At 37.4% G+C, this 21419-nt stretch overlaps 1 protein-coding gene across 4 annotated transcripts in view; it reads right to left on the bottom strand.

Moving 5' to 3' along the window:
- Atp6v1h (ATPase H+ transporting V1 subunit H) overlaps window positions 1-21419 on the bottom strand; it is an 85374-nt gene that overhangs the window by 24579 nt on the left and 39376 nt on the right. For all 4 annotated transcript variants that reach the window (XM_035440033.1, XM_027398937.2, XM_027398938.2 and 1 more), the window contains 4 exons: window positions 13766-13944; window positions 11034-11159; window positions 5345-5446; window positions 2313-2426 (listed from right to left, as the gene is read on the bottom strand). In XM_035440033.1, the coding sequence (XP_035295924.1) occupies window positions 2313-2426; window positions 5345-5446; window positions 11034-11159; window positions 13766-13944 (521 nt within the window). The remainder of the gene's footprint in view (window positions 1-2312; window positions 2427-5344; window positions 5447-11033; window positions 11160-13765; window positions 13945-21419) is intronic.

Below are 21419 nucleotides of genomic sequence, written 5' to 3'. Positions count from 1 at the left end.
AAAAACACTATGCCTGAGGACATTAAATAGGAGGACAAATAAAAGTAATTTTTTAATTACTACAACAAGAATTCCACTATGGCATTTATGTTTTTTTAAGGTGGGAAATTGAACTTATTTTTACAGACACTTCATAAAAAATATCTAGGAAATATATAAGTTCATAGTCACAATAGCCTCCAACTGTATTAAATGTGAACATTCGTCAAACTAATTCCTTAAGACATATAAAATGGCCACAAGATATTAAATTCCCAATGTTGAAAACCCTAACTCAGAAAACAGTGACAAAGGAGAGGAACCCAATGAAACACAGTCATGTTTTAGTGACCCCAAAGGTTTTATCTACCCACTGAGTTGATCCGAGGCTGTTCTGGAGGGCCTCTACTTTGCTCATGCTCTCCTTGCACAAAAGACAGGAAAGAGTAGAAGCATTTCAGTCCACTATATACTAATAGCACCAGCTCTAGTATCTAAAGTAACCCAAACAACCTTCTTGTTTTCACACTTAATCCAGCAAGATCTATTTTCCACAAAAGAGTCAATGAGATGATTTTTTTTTTTAAATATAAACCCAGTGTTGCCATTCACCAATTAAAACACACACACACACACATACACACACACATTTCAATGGGGTCAGGTGTGGTAACACATCCCATTAATCCCAACACTTGTGAGCAAGAGGTAGGGAGAGCTCTCTAAATTCAAAGCCAGCCTGGTTTACAAAAAGAATGTCAGGCCAGCCAGGGCTACTTAATGAAGCCTATCTCAAAAAAACCAAACAGGCTGGAGAGATGGCTTGATTCCCAGGATACACATGGCAGCTTACAACCCACAGAAACTCCAGTTCGAGGGATTTGATACTCTCTTCTGACCTCTGTGGTTACTGCATGTACATACATGCTGGTAAAACTCAAACACATAAAATAAAAATGAATAAATCTTTAAAGAGAAAACAAACAAACAAACAAAAAACCCTTTTCAATGGTTTTCAATTCTAAGACTCAAACATCACAAACAAGACACACTGCAATTGTCCCCCAAATGGTGCTTACTCTGTACCTTCAAGTTATATTCTTAGTCTTAGTAAAAACACTAGCACTCCAGTTTTCTATTGGGGGAGCTGTCTGTGCCCTGAAGAGTATTTCCAGCACCCAGTCTCTCCCTGCAATACCCCAGCACCACCCAGGTACTGAAACCTTTCTCCATACATTGCCTTAAACAAGCATGCTCAGTGCTGCTTCCTGCATTTCCTGTCTTGTTCCTTACACCTGAAATACTAATTAACCCCAATAATTAGGCTTCACAGCTGGCTCCTTACCACTGTCACCTCAGCATAACTTGACCTGTCCAAAGAAGCTCACCTAACTGCCCTGTGTAAAGTTGCACCCACTTCCAGTCTATCTTCAAAAAGACACTGTTGTATGCATGCACAGATGCCAGTGTTTATGGGGAAGCTGCTTATTGGTAGGATTGTCGAATTTAATACACGAGGTCACACCAGCACAATTAACTAGATATTCTCCTGTACTATATATGACTGACCTGTTCTAATGTACCATTAGTTCTTTCCGTTGGAAACACTGATCACATTTCTGTCAGTTATAGACATTTACATTTGTTCCCTGTACTTTTAACAGAAAAAGTCTCAATCTAGAATACTCTTCAGTGTGATACAACTACATGATCTATTCCAAGTGTCTAACAGCCAACAAACAGCTAAAACTAGCTGTTCCAAAAAGGAATCACCACTTGCTCTATCTAGTACACCAAGGGCTCACCATTATGTTCACTCTTTAGAGGGAATATAAAAAGATAATAATCTCAGTTTTAAAAATAAAAGTACAGGAAAAACATATGACTCTGGATACTTCAAAAGGCAAACACTATAATGAATGAACTTGACCATGGAATTTGGGTCAATCAATATGCTTCCAGTGTCTTCCTGTGAATACATACAATGAAGTCTGGTTAACTTTACACTTTAGACATCACACAGAACTGGAGAGGAATCTGCAGTCCAGCTGTGTCCAAACAACTCCAAGGAACCTACATTTGTTTTTGTCACAGGGACCTTTTCAGTTACAGCTGAAGCAATTTTTGATATCAGTAGTTTGAACCTTCTTTAAGACCATTAATGCAGCTCATCTCTGTAACATTATTGAGTCTCTGCTGTATATGGAGCAATGTGTGTGTAGACCTATGTCTAAAATCACCAATAACTCACTGGAATATTTGCATAAGAGCCCTTAGAATAAACATGTGAGAGCTAGCAGAGCAATGCCCAGGTGAGAGATTCCAAGGCATACCAGTTGTGCACCATGAGCTTCTGCACGGCCAGCAGAGCATTGTAGCGGACCTGCTGGTCTTCATGATGCATGTGGTTCATCACCAGCTGCTTTCCACCAAGCTGCTCTATAACCCTGCAGAACAGAAAAGACTTGTGAGGATGTTATTTCTTTCAAATTGATGCTAGTCACAAGTGAAAAGTCCAAGTACCAAATGCCCAAATGATTTCCAAAACCAAAGTTACAACTAACTGAAGTAACCTAGCATTACATCTCACGTCACTCTTAGTGAATTGCAGACTGTGCTGGCTGAATGTGAACAGTCTGTAAAGGTTTATGAATCTGCAGCTGATGAAACTATGGGTAAGAATAATAAGTATATCCAGAGCTATTTCTATTCACTCTAGCTCTGAGCAACAGCAGGATGTCCAAGATGGAAAACTTCATTTTTTGATTTGGACCTCCTTGAAAATTCCCAGGACCAGCAGAGTAGTGAGCAGCAACTTGGAGGTTGTGCGGGCCCTGCTCCAGAATGCAATGCCCAGACCTGGCTCTGAGTAATGGCAGGATGTCTGAGATGGAGAAAGGTTCATTTTCTGGATTGGGCCTCCTCGAAAAATATTTATGGTCCATGCTGCTTCCAGAAGCCATGTTAGTATATGTGGTCTATATTACAGCTGGGGCCAAGCTAGTGTCCATGGTCCACTTCAGGTTGTATTGATGCCCATGGACCATGTTGCTTCCAAAAGTCTATTGTTGGCACTGCACACTGGAGGATATGTTAAGAGTCCATGATCCATGCTGCCAACAGAGGCCAGGTCAATGTCCATGATCTCCATTTTCCCTCCAGGGGCCATATTAATATTCATGGTCCAGGTTGATGTCTGTGCTTTGTGTTCCTCCTGGAGGCCATGTTAATGTCTGAGGCCATATTGGTGTCCCTTGTCCGGGGACCAAACTTCTGTCTGTGATTCTTGTTTTGAAGCTATACTAACCCCTTGTAAAGAGCTTGAAAGAGTGCTCAAATTGCTGGCACACTTTTCCATTGAACGAACAATACTCACTGATTATGAGTGGAGGACTAGTTATGTGCAATGGTTACTGCTGAATGGATGAAGGGATTCCTAGTATTGAAACTGTCACAAGTGTAAATATGACCAATCTACTATCTGAGGACATTGTGTAGGGGGTGGGAGCTAGAGATGGAAACCGGGGCTCTACTAAGCACATGCTCTACCACTAAACCCCACAGCCCAATTACAATTATTAAATTTGTAATTTGAGAGCAGTAACTGCCTGTTATGCTTTCTATATAAATTCACAAAACAGGCTACTGATTTAGAAGTATACATCTTAACCTCAAAAGCAGCTTTGAAAATAATAAACATATACCAAGAACACCAAGAAAACAAGGCCCTCTAAATCAGTATGACCAAAGTTCGTATGAACTCACAGAGACCAAAGCAGCATGCATGCACTCTAGTGTTTTCATGGGATTCCTGAGTGTGCCAAAGAGTGAGTCTCTGTTTCTGTGCTTTGTCTTGGGCTCTCTTCCTTCTGTTTGCTTGTGCTGTCCAATTCCAGTTGTTAGTTTCTGTTGTATCTTACTATATTTATTATTATCTTTTAGAAGCCTGCTAGTTTGGGTTTTTTTTTTTTCTTTTTTTTGGTTTTTCGAGACAGGGTTTCTCTGTGGCTTTACAGGCTGTCCTGAAACTAGCTCTTGTAGACCAGGCTGGTCTTGAACTCACAGAAATCTGCCTGCCTCTGCCTCCCAAGTGCTGGGATTAAACACATGAGCTACCACCACCCAGCACCTGCTAGATTTCTAGTGAGAGAAAAGGAGTGGATCCAGGTGGTAGGAAAGTGAGGAAGAACAGGGAGGAATACAGGGACAGGAAACTGTCATCAGGATATATTGTGTGAGAATATAATCTATTTTCAATAAAAGGGAAAAATTCTTAAAGAAAATATCAATCATATAAAACAGGAGAAAACAGCACTCCATGCTGGCACCTGTTAGGAACAGTGAAGGCTGCTTGAAGGGTTAGAAAGCATGAAGCTGGATCTTTCCAACCAGACATGTGACTGAGTCCCTCCCTCTCTCCTTTTATTTTTTCTGAATTGGGACTCTCAAAAATTCAAAATCTTTCCTGGGATTCTTTTCACTGAACCAGCAGAAAATGTCCACTGCTTGTTTTTTATGGGTATCTAATAGCATGTGATAGCATTATTTTTGGTAATGACTCCTGTCATTTTATGGTATGACATATTTTAGCTGTTGTAATTACCTTAAAAAGTTAAGCCTATCATACAAAATACCATCATCAAATGTGAGATACCAAAGCAATTTTCTAAGATTGCAGTGAAATGGAAATAATAAGAAAAGATTATTCTACATCTTAAAGGATTATTTGTGAGGAAAAGAATGAGGACAAGAGAAAAAAATACAGAGGCTTCGTCTGACATAAGGAAGTGATCTGCATTGCTGAATGAAAATAGAAAGCTAGAGAACTTTCTGCTGACATTCTACACCAGGGGACACTGGGCACATGCTAGTCCACTGTGTGCCTAATAAGGTACTGAAATCCTTCAGATGCTACTTTGCCAAATAATCATATCCACTGTCCTGTTGTCTACATACATTTATTGTATAACCACACCTCAATATTTTGAAATGTGAATTGTATTAGTACATATCTACTATAACTTTTCCTTACAGACTCTGTATTTACTTCTATGCTTTAAAACTTGCCAGTGTCAACCTCTAATTCATTTCCATAATTATGAGTAGTAGGGAAAACAACAGTGTTCACTAAATGGCTACAGAATTAAAGTTTGCAAACAAAGGAAACTTTCAAAGAGAAATTTCTAATACTCTCACTGACAATTACATCAAAGTATTAATGCAAGTGTATTTATATTTTTATAGTATTCATTTTTAAATGAGTTTATTTACTTTATTAGTTTCTCTACCAAACTACTCTGATTTGGAAAAGAACTTTGGATTGTTTCAAGAAACCAAATGAAACAGATTTGTCTTTCTCTTTTACCGTTTACCCCGAGGATAATGCCGAACATATTCTCCAACATCATGAGCAGCAACAGCTAAGACTTGTGGATCATCTGATACCTCTAGAAGTTTTGTCAAGATTCTGAAATAAATTTAATCCAGAAATATCAAGCTGTGTATTTTTCTACAGAGTACAATATAACATAGGTATAATACAGATATCTCACCCAAAGCAGATTCTAGGGATTTCACCAATATGTCAACATTAGCACTTTTCAAACCTTTGTATACACAGGTTACCCACAGCTTCATAAGCAATGTCATTTACATACAAGTCCCCAAACATAACCTGAGACTAGATACGCCATGGGCCTAGGGGAAAGCCTACTACTATTACTCTAAGGGAACATGGCAATAAAATGAGTCCTAGTAACACACTGCTATACTAATAAACCAGTGCCTCACACAACCTGCATCAGAGAAGCTCCTTTCAGCAGTAGATGGAAATTAATACAGAGACCCACAACTGGACAGTGTGCAGAGAGTGAGAGACTTTGGAGTACACAGCCCTAAGTGGGATGTCTTCATCAAACCCCTCTCCTCAAGGCTCAGGAATCTATGGGGAAGAGGAGGCGGAAAGATTGAAAGAAACAGAGGTGATGTGACTCCAAAGAAAATGGTGTCATCAAGACACAGCAGGACTAATGTCCATGAGAACTCAGAGACTGTAGCAACTTAAGACTTATACAGGTATAAGCCAGACAGGGTACCAGCAATGAGAGGTAGGAGTAGGCAAGGAGTCCCACCCCTAACCAAGAAGCTCTCTGCAACTGTTACTCCTGGCAAAGGGAAAAATTAGTTTTCTCCCCAACACATTCTAGGTCTTTACCACAGCAATAGAACCTAGACAGACAGACAGACAGACAGACAGACAGACAGACAGACACACACACACACACACACACACACATACACACACACTTTTAAAGTCTTCTATTTAAATTATATTATAATATATGTATAGTATAATAAAGAGGCCATTGAAGGAGAGTGGGAGTTGTATATAGGATGATTTGGAGGGAAGAATAGAGGGATGTAATTGTACCATAATCTTAAAAAAAAAAAAAAAAGAAAACCATGTTTTTTAAAGAGATGGCTCAGTGATTAAAAGCACTTACTGCTCTTACAGAGGACTGAGGTTTGGTTCCCAGCACCCACAAGTGTCTACAACTCTAGCTTCAGGGGATCTGATACCTAACCTCCACAGGTTCCTGCATGCACATGGTCACATAAGCATATACTCAGGCACACCAACAATCAAATAAAATAAAACAAATAAATATTTTTAAAAATAAAATATTTAATAGAAAACAGTTAAAACCATTTAGTTTTTTTGATTGCATATAAACCACTTGCTCACAAAATATAAGCCTTCTGAAAATTACTAAATCCATTCTTTGAAAAATAGTACGTATGGGACAAAACTGCCAGCAAGCAGTTAACCATGGCAGTTGCACAGCTGCTGCTGTGTCTAATAAAACATGCAACTGAAGATGGTGTGAAGGAATTACAATGGGGAAAACATATATGTTATCATCCTCCACTTCAGCCTCTGATTTAGTAGGTAAAATGGATAAATGAGGATGAGATAGAGGTACCAGCTTACCTAGAGCTGAAGACTACTAGAGGACCAAAAAAGAAAGGGTACCCATTATATCTGTGTTCAAGAACTCCCGGCTAGAATCCAAAAAGCATGGAACCCACTGAAGAATTGAATAGAGAAGGGGAAAAAACAAAGTAGAAGTGACAGAAGATAGCCTTCAGGTATAACTTTTAATACAGAAAGGAAAACCCACGATCCTTGCAGATGAAGGCTTTAACAATGGCCCAGTGCAGGAAACCATGATAGAGAAAATGTTAGCCTCTAAAGTACTTGATTTGGCAAAGTCTGTGAAGCAAGAATGGATGGAACCTGAGGCTAGCTAGTGAGACTGTGGACAGGGGAAGAAATGATAGCTTTCATCTGTGCACTGTGAAAGCAGAGAAAATAAGCATTGAAACCATTCATCCTTTCCTGAGACCAACGTTCACTGACCATAATAAATGTACCACACTGATGTAAATAGGAAATTAGCTGGGTGAGGTGACATATACCTGTATCCTAGCACTTGTGAGGCTAAAAGAGGCTCTCAAGTTCAAGACTAGTCAGAACTATACAAGACCCTGTATTAAAAATACAGAACATGCTAGCATAAGATGTGAGCTGAGAGTGAAGAGACTATATGAGGGCACTCTCATAAAAAAAAAAAAAAGGTTACAAAAAAATTAAGCACAAAGAGTGTCCTCATATACTCTCTTTCACCTTCAGCACACATCTTACACTAGAAGGGGAAGGGAGAAGAAGGAAAGAGAGGGAAATTCTTGGGTACATCTTCAGAACCTGGGTTTGACAATAAATTCTTTGTTATAAAACCAAAAGTAGAAGGAACTGAAGAAAAGTTAAAAGTGGATTTGACCTTAAAATCAGAAGGCAGTATACAAAAAATTAGACAAGTATTTTCAATCCAATATGATGCAGATCTGCGTCCACAGAATACAGACGGCCCCAACTCACAAGGACCAACTCATCATTTGAGCTTTCAATTACAGCCTTTGTCAGGCCATCAACTTGCACTATGGTGTTCTCATGTGAAACTGGGCAGACAGGGCCACAGCATTCAGATCATCACAAGGGTAAACATCTGACAGTCAACAGTGAATTGTGTAACTAAGCTATGTTGCCTGGTAGGTTAAGTGTATTAAATGAATTTTCAGCATTCAATCCATTTGTCAATATATAATCCCAATGTTAAGTTAAGGAGGACCTGTATAAAGAACCCTTACAACTAAATACCAAAAAGGCAACTCAAACAAGCAAATAACAACCAAAAACAAAGAAACAAACAAAAAAAACCCCCAAGAGCCAAGATCAAAACAGGTGTATTTCCTTAAAAGATAGACAAAAGATCAGTAAGAATAAGAAAAGGTATTTGAGATAATTAGCCATAAGGAAATACAACAACAACAACAAAACCCAGCGGGTGGGGGTGGGGTGGCAGTGGAATATCATTACCTACCCTAAGATAACTAAAGTCAAAAGGCACAAATCCCAGTAATTATGTCTTGACCTAGTGCACAGTAGTACAGAGTTTGTCTAGTATGGATGAAGCCATGGTTCAATCCCCAATCTTGCCTAAAAGGCACAGAAATCAGAATCATACAAACTGAACAGCCACTTTGAAAACTAGTTTGGCAAAGAGTTAAACACAGTTACAACATGACTCAGCATTCCAATAGTAGACTAGAATGCTGATCACATAAGGAGAGAGTGGGCTGAACACAGCATTCATGCCTCTACTTCTCTGCCTGTTTTGTCAACATGCATGCCTGGTGCCTATAGAGGCCAGAAGAGGGCAGTCAGTACCCCTGAACTGGAGTTACAGATGGTGCTTCCATGTGGGTGCTGGGAATCAAATTGTGTCCTCTGGAAGAGCAGCAGGTACTCTTAACCACTGAGCCATCTCCAAACTCCCAATCCTCTCTCTTACTTCTAGACAACAGATGCAGTATGACTAACTACCTCAAGCAAAAGATAAAAATAAGATGCTCCCACATCAACTTATACAGTAAGCATTATTGGTGGGATCACTGTTCATAATCGAAGGTGGAAAGAACTCAACTGTCCATGAACTTGTGAGTCATAACAGCACATGGTCTTATATGCACACTAGAGTACTAGTCATCCATAAGAAGCAATACAAGACTCATGGACACTGCAATATGGATGAACTATGGATACATGGTAAGTGGAAGACACCAGTTCAAGGGGACAAAAACAATGTGAATGTGGGAAAGAGACCTGTACAAAGGAGGTGGGTGAGGTAAAGATGAGAGGGGAAAAAAGAAAGGTGAGGGTGACAGCAATCACAATGCACTATCTATGTACAAAATTTGTCATAAATTAATAAGTGATTTTCTTTTTGTTTGCTTCTTTGACACAGGCTCTATGTAGCTCTAGCTATCCTGAACTTCCTTCAGAGATCAAGCTGGTCTCAAACTCACAAGTGCTGGGATTAAAGGTATGTACCACTACCACCGGACTAATAAAACATTTTTAAGACAAGTAGATTATTAATTTTTATAGAAAATTTCTGTAATGGGAAAATTCATAGAAACATAAAGCAGATGAAAGATTGTCTAAGGTCAAATAAATGAGTTGGGATTTCTTTTTGAAATGATGAAAATATTGATATTGATAGTTGTACACAATTTTAAAAACACTAAAAATCACTGTATGTTTTAAATAGATTAAGTATATGGTACATAAATATCTCACTACAAAAGGAAAGTGCACACATTTAGTCATCTTATCATGACAAGAAAGAGCTGCAGAACCCAAAAGGAAATGCTATTTTTGTTTTTTAATTTCATGTGCATATATGCACAGAGGCCAGAGAAGGTTGTTAGGTGTCTTTCTCTACCACTCTCTGTCTTAGGCCCTTGAGACACAGTCTCTCACTGAACATGGAACTTGCCAATTTTTTTTTGATTATGCTGGCTGGTGATAAGCCCTGGGGATCCTCCCCTCTCTGTCGAACTACACGGGAGGTTACAGGTGCATACGACCACACCCAGCTTTTTATGTAAGGGTTAGGGATCCTAATGATTGTGCAGCAGGCATCACTCTTACCCATTGAGCCATATTCCGAACCTAGGAAGTACTATTTTCAATTAGATACCCTGTAAAGAGGGGAAGAATAAATTTTGACTCCTACTTCACAACCACAATTCAACCCCAGATACAGATCTAAATATAAGGTTAAACAAGAAAGTTTCTATAAATAGAATAAAAAGATAATTTCATACTGTATATAGCATCTAATAAGTTGTTTCAATGTAGAAACTGTTACATATTTGAGATTTATTCATTGCCATAACAGACTTAGAAACACTATTTAGTAAGGCTCTTCCAAAAAAGAAAGGAAGGGCAGGCAGGCAGAGAACAATATCATACACCTGTAATCCCAGCATGTGGGAGGTCAAGTCAGGAGGATTGCCAGGAGTTCCAGGTCAAGTCTGGGCTACAAAGTGAGTCCTCACATCAATATCAATATATATGAATATATATATATATATATATATATATATATATATATATATATATATGAAGAAATAAAACCTTAAGGAAAAATATGGAATACAGCCTAGCGAGTACAGCATTTGCCTGGTATGTCTGTGATCTAGGTTTAATCCCCATACCACAGAAAAATGATCAAAATAAAAAATACGAGGATATCCTTGCTTAGGCAAAATCTTAACCAAGACATAGAAAAGCACTAGCCATAAATAGAAATATTAGTAGCTTGAGTCTCCCAAAGTTAAAAAGCTTATGTTATCAAGGACACAAATAAAGAGTAAAATAGCATCAAACAAAATGGGACAGAATAGTCTTAATGAATACATAACAAAAAATCATGTTCAAAATATCAAATTCCCATAAAAGAACTCACCAAATTGAATATGCCCTTTCCAAGAGAAGATGACATCTAATTGATCAAAAGGCATTCAAAACATAATTCAGCAAGAAAACAGACTAAAACCACAGAATACCTAATTCTTGGGGAGTAACAAAGCCAAATGTTGACCAGAAACTGAATAATTAAAGAGCAAAACATGCAATCCAAACTTACTTCAAGAGTTCATAGTTCTTCTCATTCAACCTCACAGCATTCTCTCTCCAAAATTTCTCAGATTTGTGTACAGGACTCCATTCCAACCTTCCAGATTTAAGCTCTGAACTATATTCATCAAATGAGCTATAAAATTATAAGAATAAATTCCAGTTATAAGAATCTGAGAGTTACTCCAAAATTAAACAAATTAAAATATGACTTATTGTCAAAGACTGAAGCTGGCTTGATGACACACCTCTAAGCCCAGTATTCAGGAGGCAGAGGAAGACAGATCTCTGTTAGTTCAAGACCAGCCTGATCTACATATCCAATTCTAGGCCAACCAAAACTACATAGTGAGACTGTCTCAAAAAATAATGAAAATAACAACTATAAAGAGTGACTGTCCTCTATATATTAACCACTACTATAAGTTTAAGCAGTTTAATTTCCAACAAATCATAGGAACTAAGGCCCAATACTGCCAAAATTGAATGATGTGAAGTATTAAAATTATTTGTTCCCAAAATCTTTACTCCCAATAAATATATGAATATGTATTAGATTAGTGGGAAAATGGCAATTTCTACCGTGATAGTCAAAGCAATATAACTTGCCAAGTCAGTAGATATTATTGTGAACATAAATAAAAATCAGACTCTTAAAATAAAACAGCATACCCCACTAGATCACAAAAACAAAACTTATGTATATCTATATAAATGTTAAGTATGACTACTAACAATATAGACATGATTTGTTAAAATAATCTCTTTCAAAATTAAGAGCAAAAAAAATCTATATATATATTAGCAAACTCAATACAATATATTTCAACAATCAATAACTGTATGTACATTAGCTTGGTTGTTTTAAATGTGGTTTAGTTACTATGAGTTGATCTGTCAACTTGATGAAATCTAGAATATAAACTGAGAAATGCCTCTGGCCACAGCTTATCTTCACTGGGTTAAATGAAGTCTGTGGTTTGAATGTAAAATGGCCCATGGAGGCTCATCTTTGAAAACTTGGTTCCTAGATGATGGTGCTGTTTGAGATGACTGTGGAAAGTTTAGGAGGTGAGTTTTGTTGGAGGAAGTGGGTTACTAAGGGTGACAGACTCAATTTCCTGTTCACTCTCTGCTTTCTGAGTGCAGATGTAATGTGACAAGCCAGACTCCTGCTGCAGCCACCACACCTTCTCTATCTGTCTTCTCATTATAGACTACATCCCTCAACAGCTGTAAGCTAACATAAATACTTTTTCCCTTAAGCTGCTTTCTTGTCAGGCTATTTAATTTTACCATAGTAACAAGAAAGCAATGAAGCCAGGGCACAAAGACTCGCCCATTTTAAATGGCTCTAATACCTAGGGTGGGATCCTGGACTGTGTAAGAAGGTGACCTGAGCACAAGCACCCATCCTTCCTATTTCCTGACTGCAGATGCAGTATGACAGCTGTCACAACTCCTGTCACTGTGCCCCACCCCATCTCCCGAATAGAAGGCACACACTCTGAAAGTGAATCAACATAAACCTTTCTCCCTTAAGTTACTTGTTGAGGGGACTCTTATCACAGGAACCAGCCTGACTCCATCTCAAGGATAGAAGCCATTTTGTTAAAAGGTCAGAGTAAGTTCAGTCTGTTTGCTGCAAAATTCAAGTTGACCATGCTTTACCCTCTTTCTAAAATTTGACATGCTCCCTACCATATGGAGTTTGATTCACACCTTCAACATACCCTGATAAGATGTTCTGCCAAATAATTTTGAAATGTTCAGACAACTTCATATATAATCAAAATTCCTCTGAAAATCCCCCAGACCTTGAAAATCCCTAGCATTGCAGGTTTGTTTCTGTTTGTTTGTTTGTTTGTTTTTGTTTTCTATAAGCCCCACTTTTTTCCCATGTTCAAAGCTATTTTTTTCAAACCCTGCTTTAGGGAGATAGCCCTGTCTGACAGAAAATAAGCTTGCTTCATTTGACCAAACAATGTGGTTTATGGTCTCTACTCTCATTTGGTGGGATTCGCTTTACTTTCATTCAGTGTGATTAACAGAATGAGAAAAAAAATAGTAGAGCCACTGAACAGACAGTATCAATACATGCTTGGACTTACTTTCAAGTACAGTTTTAAAAGATGTGAACATTAATGTTGACTAACAATTCAGCATAATCAGGATATACGGGGTAAGTTGACCAGAATGTCCTGCTTGAAGTTACTTAATGTAGACAATGAGTATAAGTAAACTAGCATTTTTCATATTCATCCTAAACCTAATAATAAAAACAAATATAAGCCATTTATATCCACCACCCAACTAGTGTTACATAAAGAAAATGATGAGAATCTCTACAAATGCTCTAACCTATGGTTAACAATGTAGAATGTTTCATCAGAAAACACAGCCTATTGTCAGGAATTATGATTTCCATACTTTGCAATCAATTCAAATTTACTTTAAAAGTAATAGAATACACTGCGCACATCTATAAATCCAGCCACTCAGGAGACTAAGGCAGGATCCCTTTATCCAAGGTCAAACAAATCTCAACAAGATTCAGTCCATAGCAAGTTTTAAATGAATATTAATGACAGACGTGGTGGTACACACCTTTAATCCCAGCAGAGATGGTTAGATCTCTGTGAGTTTGAAGCCAGTCTGGTCTACACAGTGAGTTCCAGGACAGTCAGGGCTACATATGAGACCCTATCTCAAATAATAATAATGATAATGATGATAACACACCTAAGGTCCTGGACACTCTCACCAAGTTTTTCTAAAAGAAATTTGATGTCTTCACTGATGTCTTCATCATCATACTTCTGCTGCTCCAAGTTCTCCAACTGTTTCAGGACTTTGCACTGAATCATAGCCAGAGCATATTCTTGGCGAGTTTCTCTTTCAGTTGATTTTTCTAGGAAATTCTGGATTGGACAGAGACATAGAGAAAGTACATGATGTTTGCAGACATCCACAGCTCTTTACACCTTCCAATACTTTTAAGAGGTGACTCTGTCTAGAATCCTTCTTTCCTGAGTTCTAATTAGAAGCCTATTTCTGAGTATGAAATACCTCTAGTTTAAATCTGAAATGCCCCCCCCCAAAGGTCAGCATTATAAAAGCTTAGCTGCTAGCCTACAGCATTTCTGTGATGTAGTGGAACTTTTAAGAGATGTAATCTCCTTGAAGATGTCAGATCAGTCACTGTCTCCACTACCACACACTTCCCATGTCCTCTTCCAGGTCTACCCTGGTGAGTCTCCTTGACCTCCCCATACATGCCTTTTCTTCAACCAAATAGATCTACCCAAGTCTAACAACTTGTGTACCAGGCTAGTCTGATGTCCCTACCCTGTACCACAGCCAGTCAGTAGGCTTCCACCACAATACATCCTATCTGAACCCACCCATAGATTCCTTCAGCATTACCTTACCTCCAACCACCACACTCAGTAGCTAGATTTCTCATGTCTTCCTTCCTTGCCTGCACAGCAAAGAAGCTCTAGGTTTCAGCCAGGATCATCCCATCCCCCACCTCCCAAGCCAGACTTTCCCATACTATATCCAGTATTTCTATCCATCAAGCTACCCCTCCACATTCCAAGCTTGGAACAGGAAGCACATCCTGTATACCAGCCCAGTCTCCCCTGTCACCTGATTCCATTCTACCCAATCCATTTCCAGCCTCCTGACACAACCCACCAGAATATTCTCTCTTCTGCCCCACCCAACCTGCTGTGTCCATAAGAAATTCAGAACTAACAAAAGAGGTCCACATGCATAGAGTCAAACTCTAAAACTATAAACAATATAAAAGAGTAAGCAAATATCTTCTCTCCAAAGCCTACCTGTAGAAATGTTTGCCAATGGTAATTATCTGGATGAATTCCAGAACACATAATTAAAAGAACAATCATAAATCTCCCCCAAAGTATTAAAGGAGTTTAAAGGCATCACAAAGGAACAGTTCAATGAACTCAATGAGAAAAAACTTAAGGAGACTAAATGCCAGAGCAATGCCCAAGAAAACACAAACATAAGTCTGACAAAAATAACAAAGACTAATCAAAGACTTGAGAATGGAATTCAATTGAGAGATAGAAACACTAAAGATGACTCCAGCTGAAATGAAGATGGAATTGAAAAACCCAACAGTTCAACCAGAAAGCTCAAAGGAAAGCATTAAAAGTAGAATCAATCATGAGAATATGGAATATCAGGACTAGAAGATAAAGTAGAGGATCTAAAACAAATAGGTAAGAAATATAAAAGATGTCTAAAAACACAGGAAAGGACAAACAGGAAATGTGGGGCACCATGAGAAAAGCAAACTTTTGAATTACAGACACAGATAAAGGAGAAGAATCCCACATTAGTGGCATAAATCTTCAAGAAGATCAGAGAAGAAAACTTTCCAAAAGTAAGGAAAAGCACACCTACACAAATAAAAGAAGCACAGAGAACACCGAATAGATAAGACCAGAAAAGAAAATCTCCAGAGCATATCACAGTTAAAACACTAAGTATACTTAATAAAGAATGTGCATTGAAAACTACAAGAGAAAAAATGCAAGTTATATATAAAGGAAAACCCATCAGAATTAAGAGCTGATTTTTCAGTGGAAACTGAAATCCAGAAGATCCTGGAACAATACATTCCAAGTCCCAAAAGACTATGATGGCTAACCTAGACTAATAGAGCCAGCAAAATTATCTGCCATGATTGAAGGAGAAAGGAAAACTTCCCAAAAAAATAAACAGCCTTTAAAAATTGTATCTAACAAACCAAACCTAAAGAAAATAGAGAAAGTATTATTTCAGGCTGTAGAGAGGAATGAGCACAGCAGAGACACTGTGCAAAGAAATACAAAGCCATACTATCATTAAAATACAAAATACTACTGAGAACACAAACAGCACCAAAAAATGAATACAATGACCACAATTAATACACACATTTCATCAATAACTTGAAATATCAATGGCCTCAATTCTTCGATCAAAAGTCATGGACTACCTGAAAAGATCAAGAAACAAAATCCATCTATCTATCTATCTATCTATCTATCTACCTACCTACCTACCTACCTACCAACCATCTACAGGAAACACAGCTTTAAAGGCAAGCACCACCTTAAGAGTAGAAGGATAAACAAAACTATTACAATCAAATGGGACAAGAAACATGTAGATATCACTATCCTAATATTTGACAAAATACACTGCAAACTAAAACTGCTCAAAAGAGATAAAGAGGGACACTTCATTCTAACCATGGGAACAGTAAACAAAAAACATTACTATCCTAAACATATATGCACCATAATCCAGAGCACCCAATTTAATTGGATTAACACAGATTAACATCAACGAATTAATAGTAGGTATCTTAAATACCCCACTTTCTCTAATAGATAGGCAATCTGAAAAAGAAAATAGACCAAGAAACATCCGAATAAATTGACATCATAATCAAATGGACTAAACAGATATCTATGGAATATTCTGCACAAAACTAAAGAATATACATCATTTCAGCAGCACACAAAAGCTTCTCTAAAATCAACCATGTGCTGGGACACAAAGCAAATCTTCATGAATTCACAGAGACTGAAATAACTCCTTGTATCATATTTGACTAGAATACAGTAAAACTTAAAATTCACAGCAAATAACTTCTGGAAAACACACAAACTCATGGAGATTAACAACTTTTATTGAATGGTGAATGGGCCATATAAGAAATCAAGAAAGAAATAAGAAAAAAAAAAAACTTCCCAGAACTAAATAAAAATGAAAACACAAGAAACTCTCTGGGACATGTCATGAACAGTCCTACAGGGAAAATTTATAATTCTAAGTGTCTACATTAAAAAAAAAAAAAACAGAAAAAGCACAAATAAATGGCTTAATGATATAACTCAAAAAGTTGGAGGAAAAAAAACAAACCCTAATTCCAAACCTAGTCAATGGCAAGAAATAATAAAATCAGAGGGAAAAAAATAAAAAACTCTTAAGAACTGGTTGAGAAGATAAACAAGACAGACTCTTTGCCTGACCAAAAGAAGAAAGGGCCCCAAATTAACAGAATCAGAAATGAACAAGAAAACATTACAACAAACCAAAGAAATTCAGACTATTATAAAGGAATGTGTTCAAAACCTTTACTTCATTAATCTGGAAAACATAAAAGAAATGGATAAGATTAAACTAAGAACAAGTTAAAAACTAAAAAAAAAGACCTATAAAATAGGAGACTGAAATAGTAATAAAAGCCTTCCATCTTAAAAAATAAAAAGTCCCAGATTAGATGAGTTCACAGTGTACTTCTATCAGACAGTTAAAGAAGACCAACAAGAAATCCTTCTTAAACTATTCAAAAAACATTAGAAACAGAAGTTGTTGTCCAAACTCCTTCTACAAAGTCAGTAACACTGTAACACTCAAACCAGATACAAGATATAACAAGAAAGAAAGTTACAGGCCAATACCCCTAAATGAACAAACACTGTGAAAATGACCATGCTACCAAAAGTTATTTACAATCTCAACCAAAAACCCATTTCATACTTCATTAAAAAAAAAAAAAAAAAAAAAAAGCCATCCTAAAACTCATAAGGAACCACAAAAGACCTCGGATAGCCATACAAGCCTGAACAAAAAGAACATTTTGGAGAAATTAGCAGTCCAGACCTTAGCATATAAATAGTAATTAAAAACAGGCAACCTGGCATATTTTTAAGTGGCTGACAGTGGCATAAAGGTAATCTAACTGTGATAGTTATTTTTGTCAACTCAAACCTAGACATTTCTGAGAAGAGGAAATCTCACCTGGAAAAAAAAAATGCCTCCATAAGACTGGCCTATAGGCAAGTCTGTAGGTTATTTTCTTGATTGATGATTGCTACGGAGGGTCCCACCCATTGTGGGTGGTGCCATCCCTGGGCAGGTAGTCCTGAGTGGTATAAAAAAGAAAGCTGAACCTAGCAAGGCAGTATACTCTGTAATTCCAGCACTTGAAAGGCAGAGGCAGGTAGATTTCTGTGAGCTCAAGACCATCCCGGTCTACTTATTGAGTTCCAGACCAGCCAGAGCTACACAGAGAAACCCTGTCTCAACTTGTCCCCTAAAATAAGTTGAGAAGGCCATGAGGAGCAGGCCATTAAGCAGCCTTCCCTCCACGGCCTCTGCTTCAGCTCCTGCTTCCAGGTTCCTGCCTTAGTTGAGTTCCTGCCTTGACTTCTCTCAGTGCTGGAGTGTGACCTGAGAACTGAAGCTGAAATAAACCCTTTCCTCCCCATATTCAGTCTGGTGTTTTTATCACAGTAATAGAAACCTTGACCAAGACATAGGCTGACTATTAAACTCAATCCTTTTGTTCAAGGCAATTTAGGTGTAAGAGCTCAGGACTGCTACACAGGGAGTCACACTGCCCTACCTCCAATGTCTTTGCTTATTTACAGGCCAATGAATATCAGAAGGGATGCTTCCAATAAGAACTTGATAACTTAACATTCACACTAACAGCAACTTTAACAGGCTTAACACCTTCCCAGTGCCCAGGAGAGCAGGTACAATTACCTGCCTAACATTTGGAATTTTGAAATTTACTAATGAGCTCAAAAATAGTACAGAGATAGGTAAGTCGGTAAAGATGATGATAAAACAGCAGAATTTATGCAATTCCATACAATTCCCCCCCCAAATAAAAACTGACAACCTTTATTTTACATTTAAGTACAGAACACTACTCAAACTTTAAAAGTATGCATTATTTTTAAAGTATATATAACACAATCTCCATGATACATTACAAAATGAAAACAAGTTTCAAATTTCAAAGGGTTAAAATTTTACTGATTAAGTTCTCTATAGTATGATTTGGTTAAAGAGCATTAATTAAATTTTTTATTTATATTTGGAAATATAACATTGCATTGCAATCTGTAGTTCATCATGACAGTTAACATTTTTATGTGTGTGTGTCTCCTTACTCGGCTAAGATCCTCATCAAGGTCTCACACTAGACTTCATAGAACATGTTTAACTGCTCCCTCCCCTCAATTTCTGTTAGGACTACTCCAAACTATTCTCCTTCCTGAACTACCATGATTTCCTTTCACAAATTCTTTTTGAGACCCTGAACTGCCAAGTCCTAAGTCTGAACCTTAATGAAACTCTTCCCTTCTTTCCTTTTGTGAAATTTATTTGTGCTTCTAGTAAATATTTACCCCTTCCTGTGACTTTTCCTACTATCTTCTCTTCTAGCTTCAGAAACTTATTAAAGTTCTTTTGTTCTTATAGTTAATTCCCTTGCCTACTTGTATAAGTGCTAATAATTATAATTACTGGTGTCTACTATAACGATGACACATCCAGTGTAACTAAGATGGCCTAACTCAACTCTCAATTCTCAATATAATGAACACCTAGAAGTTGTGCCATCTCTCTGATTCATCCTTTTTCTTCAAATCAGTCATTAGGCTTTATCTAGCTTTCTTGAAAAGCTAGTTACACTTAATGTCTCCACCTAATAAACAACAAAAAGGAAGAATGAGTTTTGGGTATGGCAATGCAGGGATGAGCACTGGGCTGCATAATGAGACCCAGTAAAAAGAAGGGAAAGTCATGGGGATATGAAAAATAAAATTTAAGAAACTGAGTCTACCAGGAATAACTTAGATAGCAATAAATTTTTGTTTTGGTTTGGTTTTTTTGTTTGTTTGTTTTGGGGTTCTTTTTGTTTGTTTTTGTTTTAAACAGGGTTTCTCTGTGTAACAGCTCAGGCCATCCTGAAAATCACAGAGATCTACCTGCCTCTGCCTCCCAAGTGCTGGGATTAAAGTTATGTGCCACCAGCAATAAAATTTTATAAGCCAACAAAATGGCTCAGCAAGTAGGGTTTATCACACAAATCTGCCAACATGAGTTTGATTCCTGCAATCTATATAAAAGTAGGAGGGAAGCAACTCCACTAAATTGTGTTCTGATCACCATACTCACACAAAGACACAATAACAATAAATAAGTGATCCTAAAACCAAATAGCATCTAAACAAAATTAAAGTGGCTAAACCCATTCTTCACTGCTGTGATGAAACACCATAACCAAAAGCAACTAGGGGAAGAAAGGGATTATTTGGCTTAACATATCATTCCATATCACTGTTCATCATGGAAGGAAGTCAGGAGCTGATGAAGAGGCCATAAAGGAGTGCTGCTTACTGGCTTGCTCCTCATGGCTTAATCAACCTGCTCTCTTATAGACCCAAGAACCAATAAGTCCAGGGACAGCACTACCCACAATAGGCTGGGCCATTCCCCATCAATCACTAATTAATACAATGCCATACAGGCTTGCCAGCAGCCTGATCTTAATGGAGGCATTTTCTCAATTGAGGCTCCCTCATCCCAGGTGACTGTAACTTGTATTGAATTAACATAAAACTAGCGAGCACACTCTTATAGCTATCACTTCAGCATTTGAAAATATGTTGCGATACTGACCTTAACTTCACTAAGAACAAAATGAAACAAATCCCTATGGACAAAACTACAGTGTAAGCAATATAAAATATAGATTTTTAGGTTAAAGCAAATCAAGAGTTAGGATCAGTTCTGCCTTTTAATCTTAAATCAGCCACAAATTAACATATTTACTTCTTAAAAATTAATGGATTTTGGAGCAGGTATCATGTGCACACATTTAATTCCAGCACTCAGAAGGCAGAAGCAGACAGATAGTTGTGAGTTTGAATCCGCTCTGATCTACATAAGTGTGAGTTCCAAGCCAAAGAACCTGTCTTTAAAAATATATAATAATGATAGAAATAAAGAATTTTGGAAACATGAAATATCAACATTTGTATTATAAAATTTAATAGAATTTGTCTGTCAAATTCTTGATGTTTCTCCATGCTCATTTTTGCTTTCTGTCTACATCCACTGCTGGTGTGGAGGCAGACAATTTTTAGACGCACTAATCAAAGGACTCACCCCCAAATTAAAATGCCTCAAGTCTTTCCTAGACCTCTTTCACACCTGGTATCCTAATAAGAAAGCCAAAAATTTCATGAGAGGAATAGGGAGAGTTTCTAAAAGAAAAAAAAAAAAAAGAAAGAAAGAAAGAAAAAAGGGGGGGGGAGTTAGACCTGAAAATTTCATTTAAAAATTTGGTATTTTTTGTTATGCTTTCCTGATGAAAACCATACAGTTGTAAAAAATATAATTTGCTTTATTATTATCTAACATTAAATGCAGGCTCCTAACTAAGCAAATCCAAAGGGGAAATAAAACAACAGACAGAAAAACTCTAGACAACAAAGCAAATAGTATCTGCTTTAATCACAGCCTTCAAACATGCTAATTAATTTTTGGAACTGAAAATTGAAAATGCAAT

This window comes from Cricetulus griseus, chromosome 2 (assembly GCF_003668045.3).
Source record: "Cricetulus griseus strain 17A/GY chromosome 2, alternate assembly CriGri-PICRH-1.0, whole genome shotgun sequence".
Taxonomy (NCBI): Eukaryota; Metazoa; Chordata; class Mammalia; order Rodentia; family Cricetidae; genus Cricetulus; species Cricetulus griseus.
This window is presented reverse-complemented; position numbering and strand designations above follow the sequence as displayed.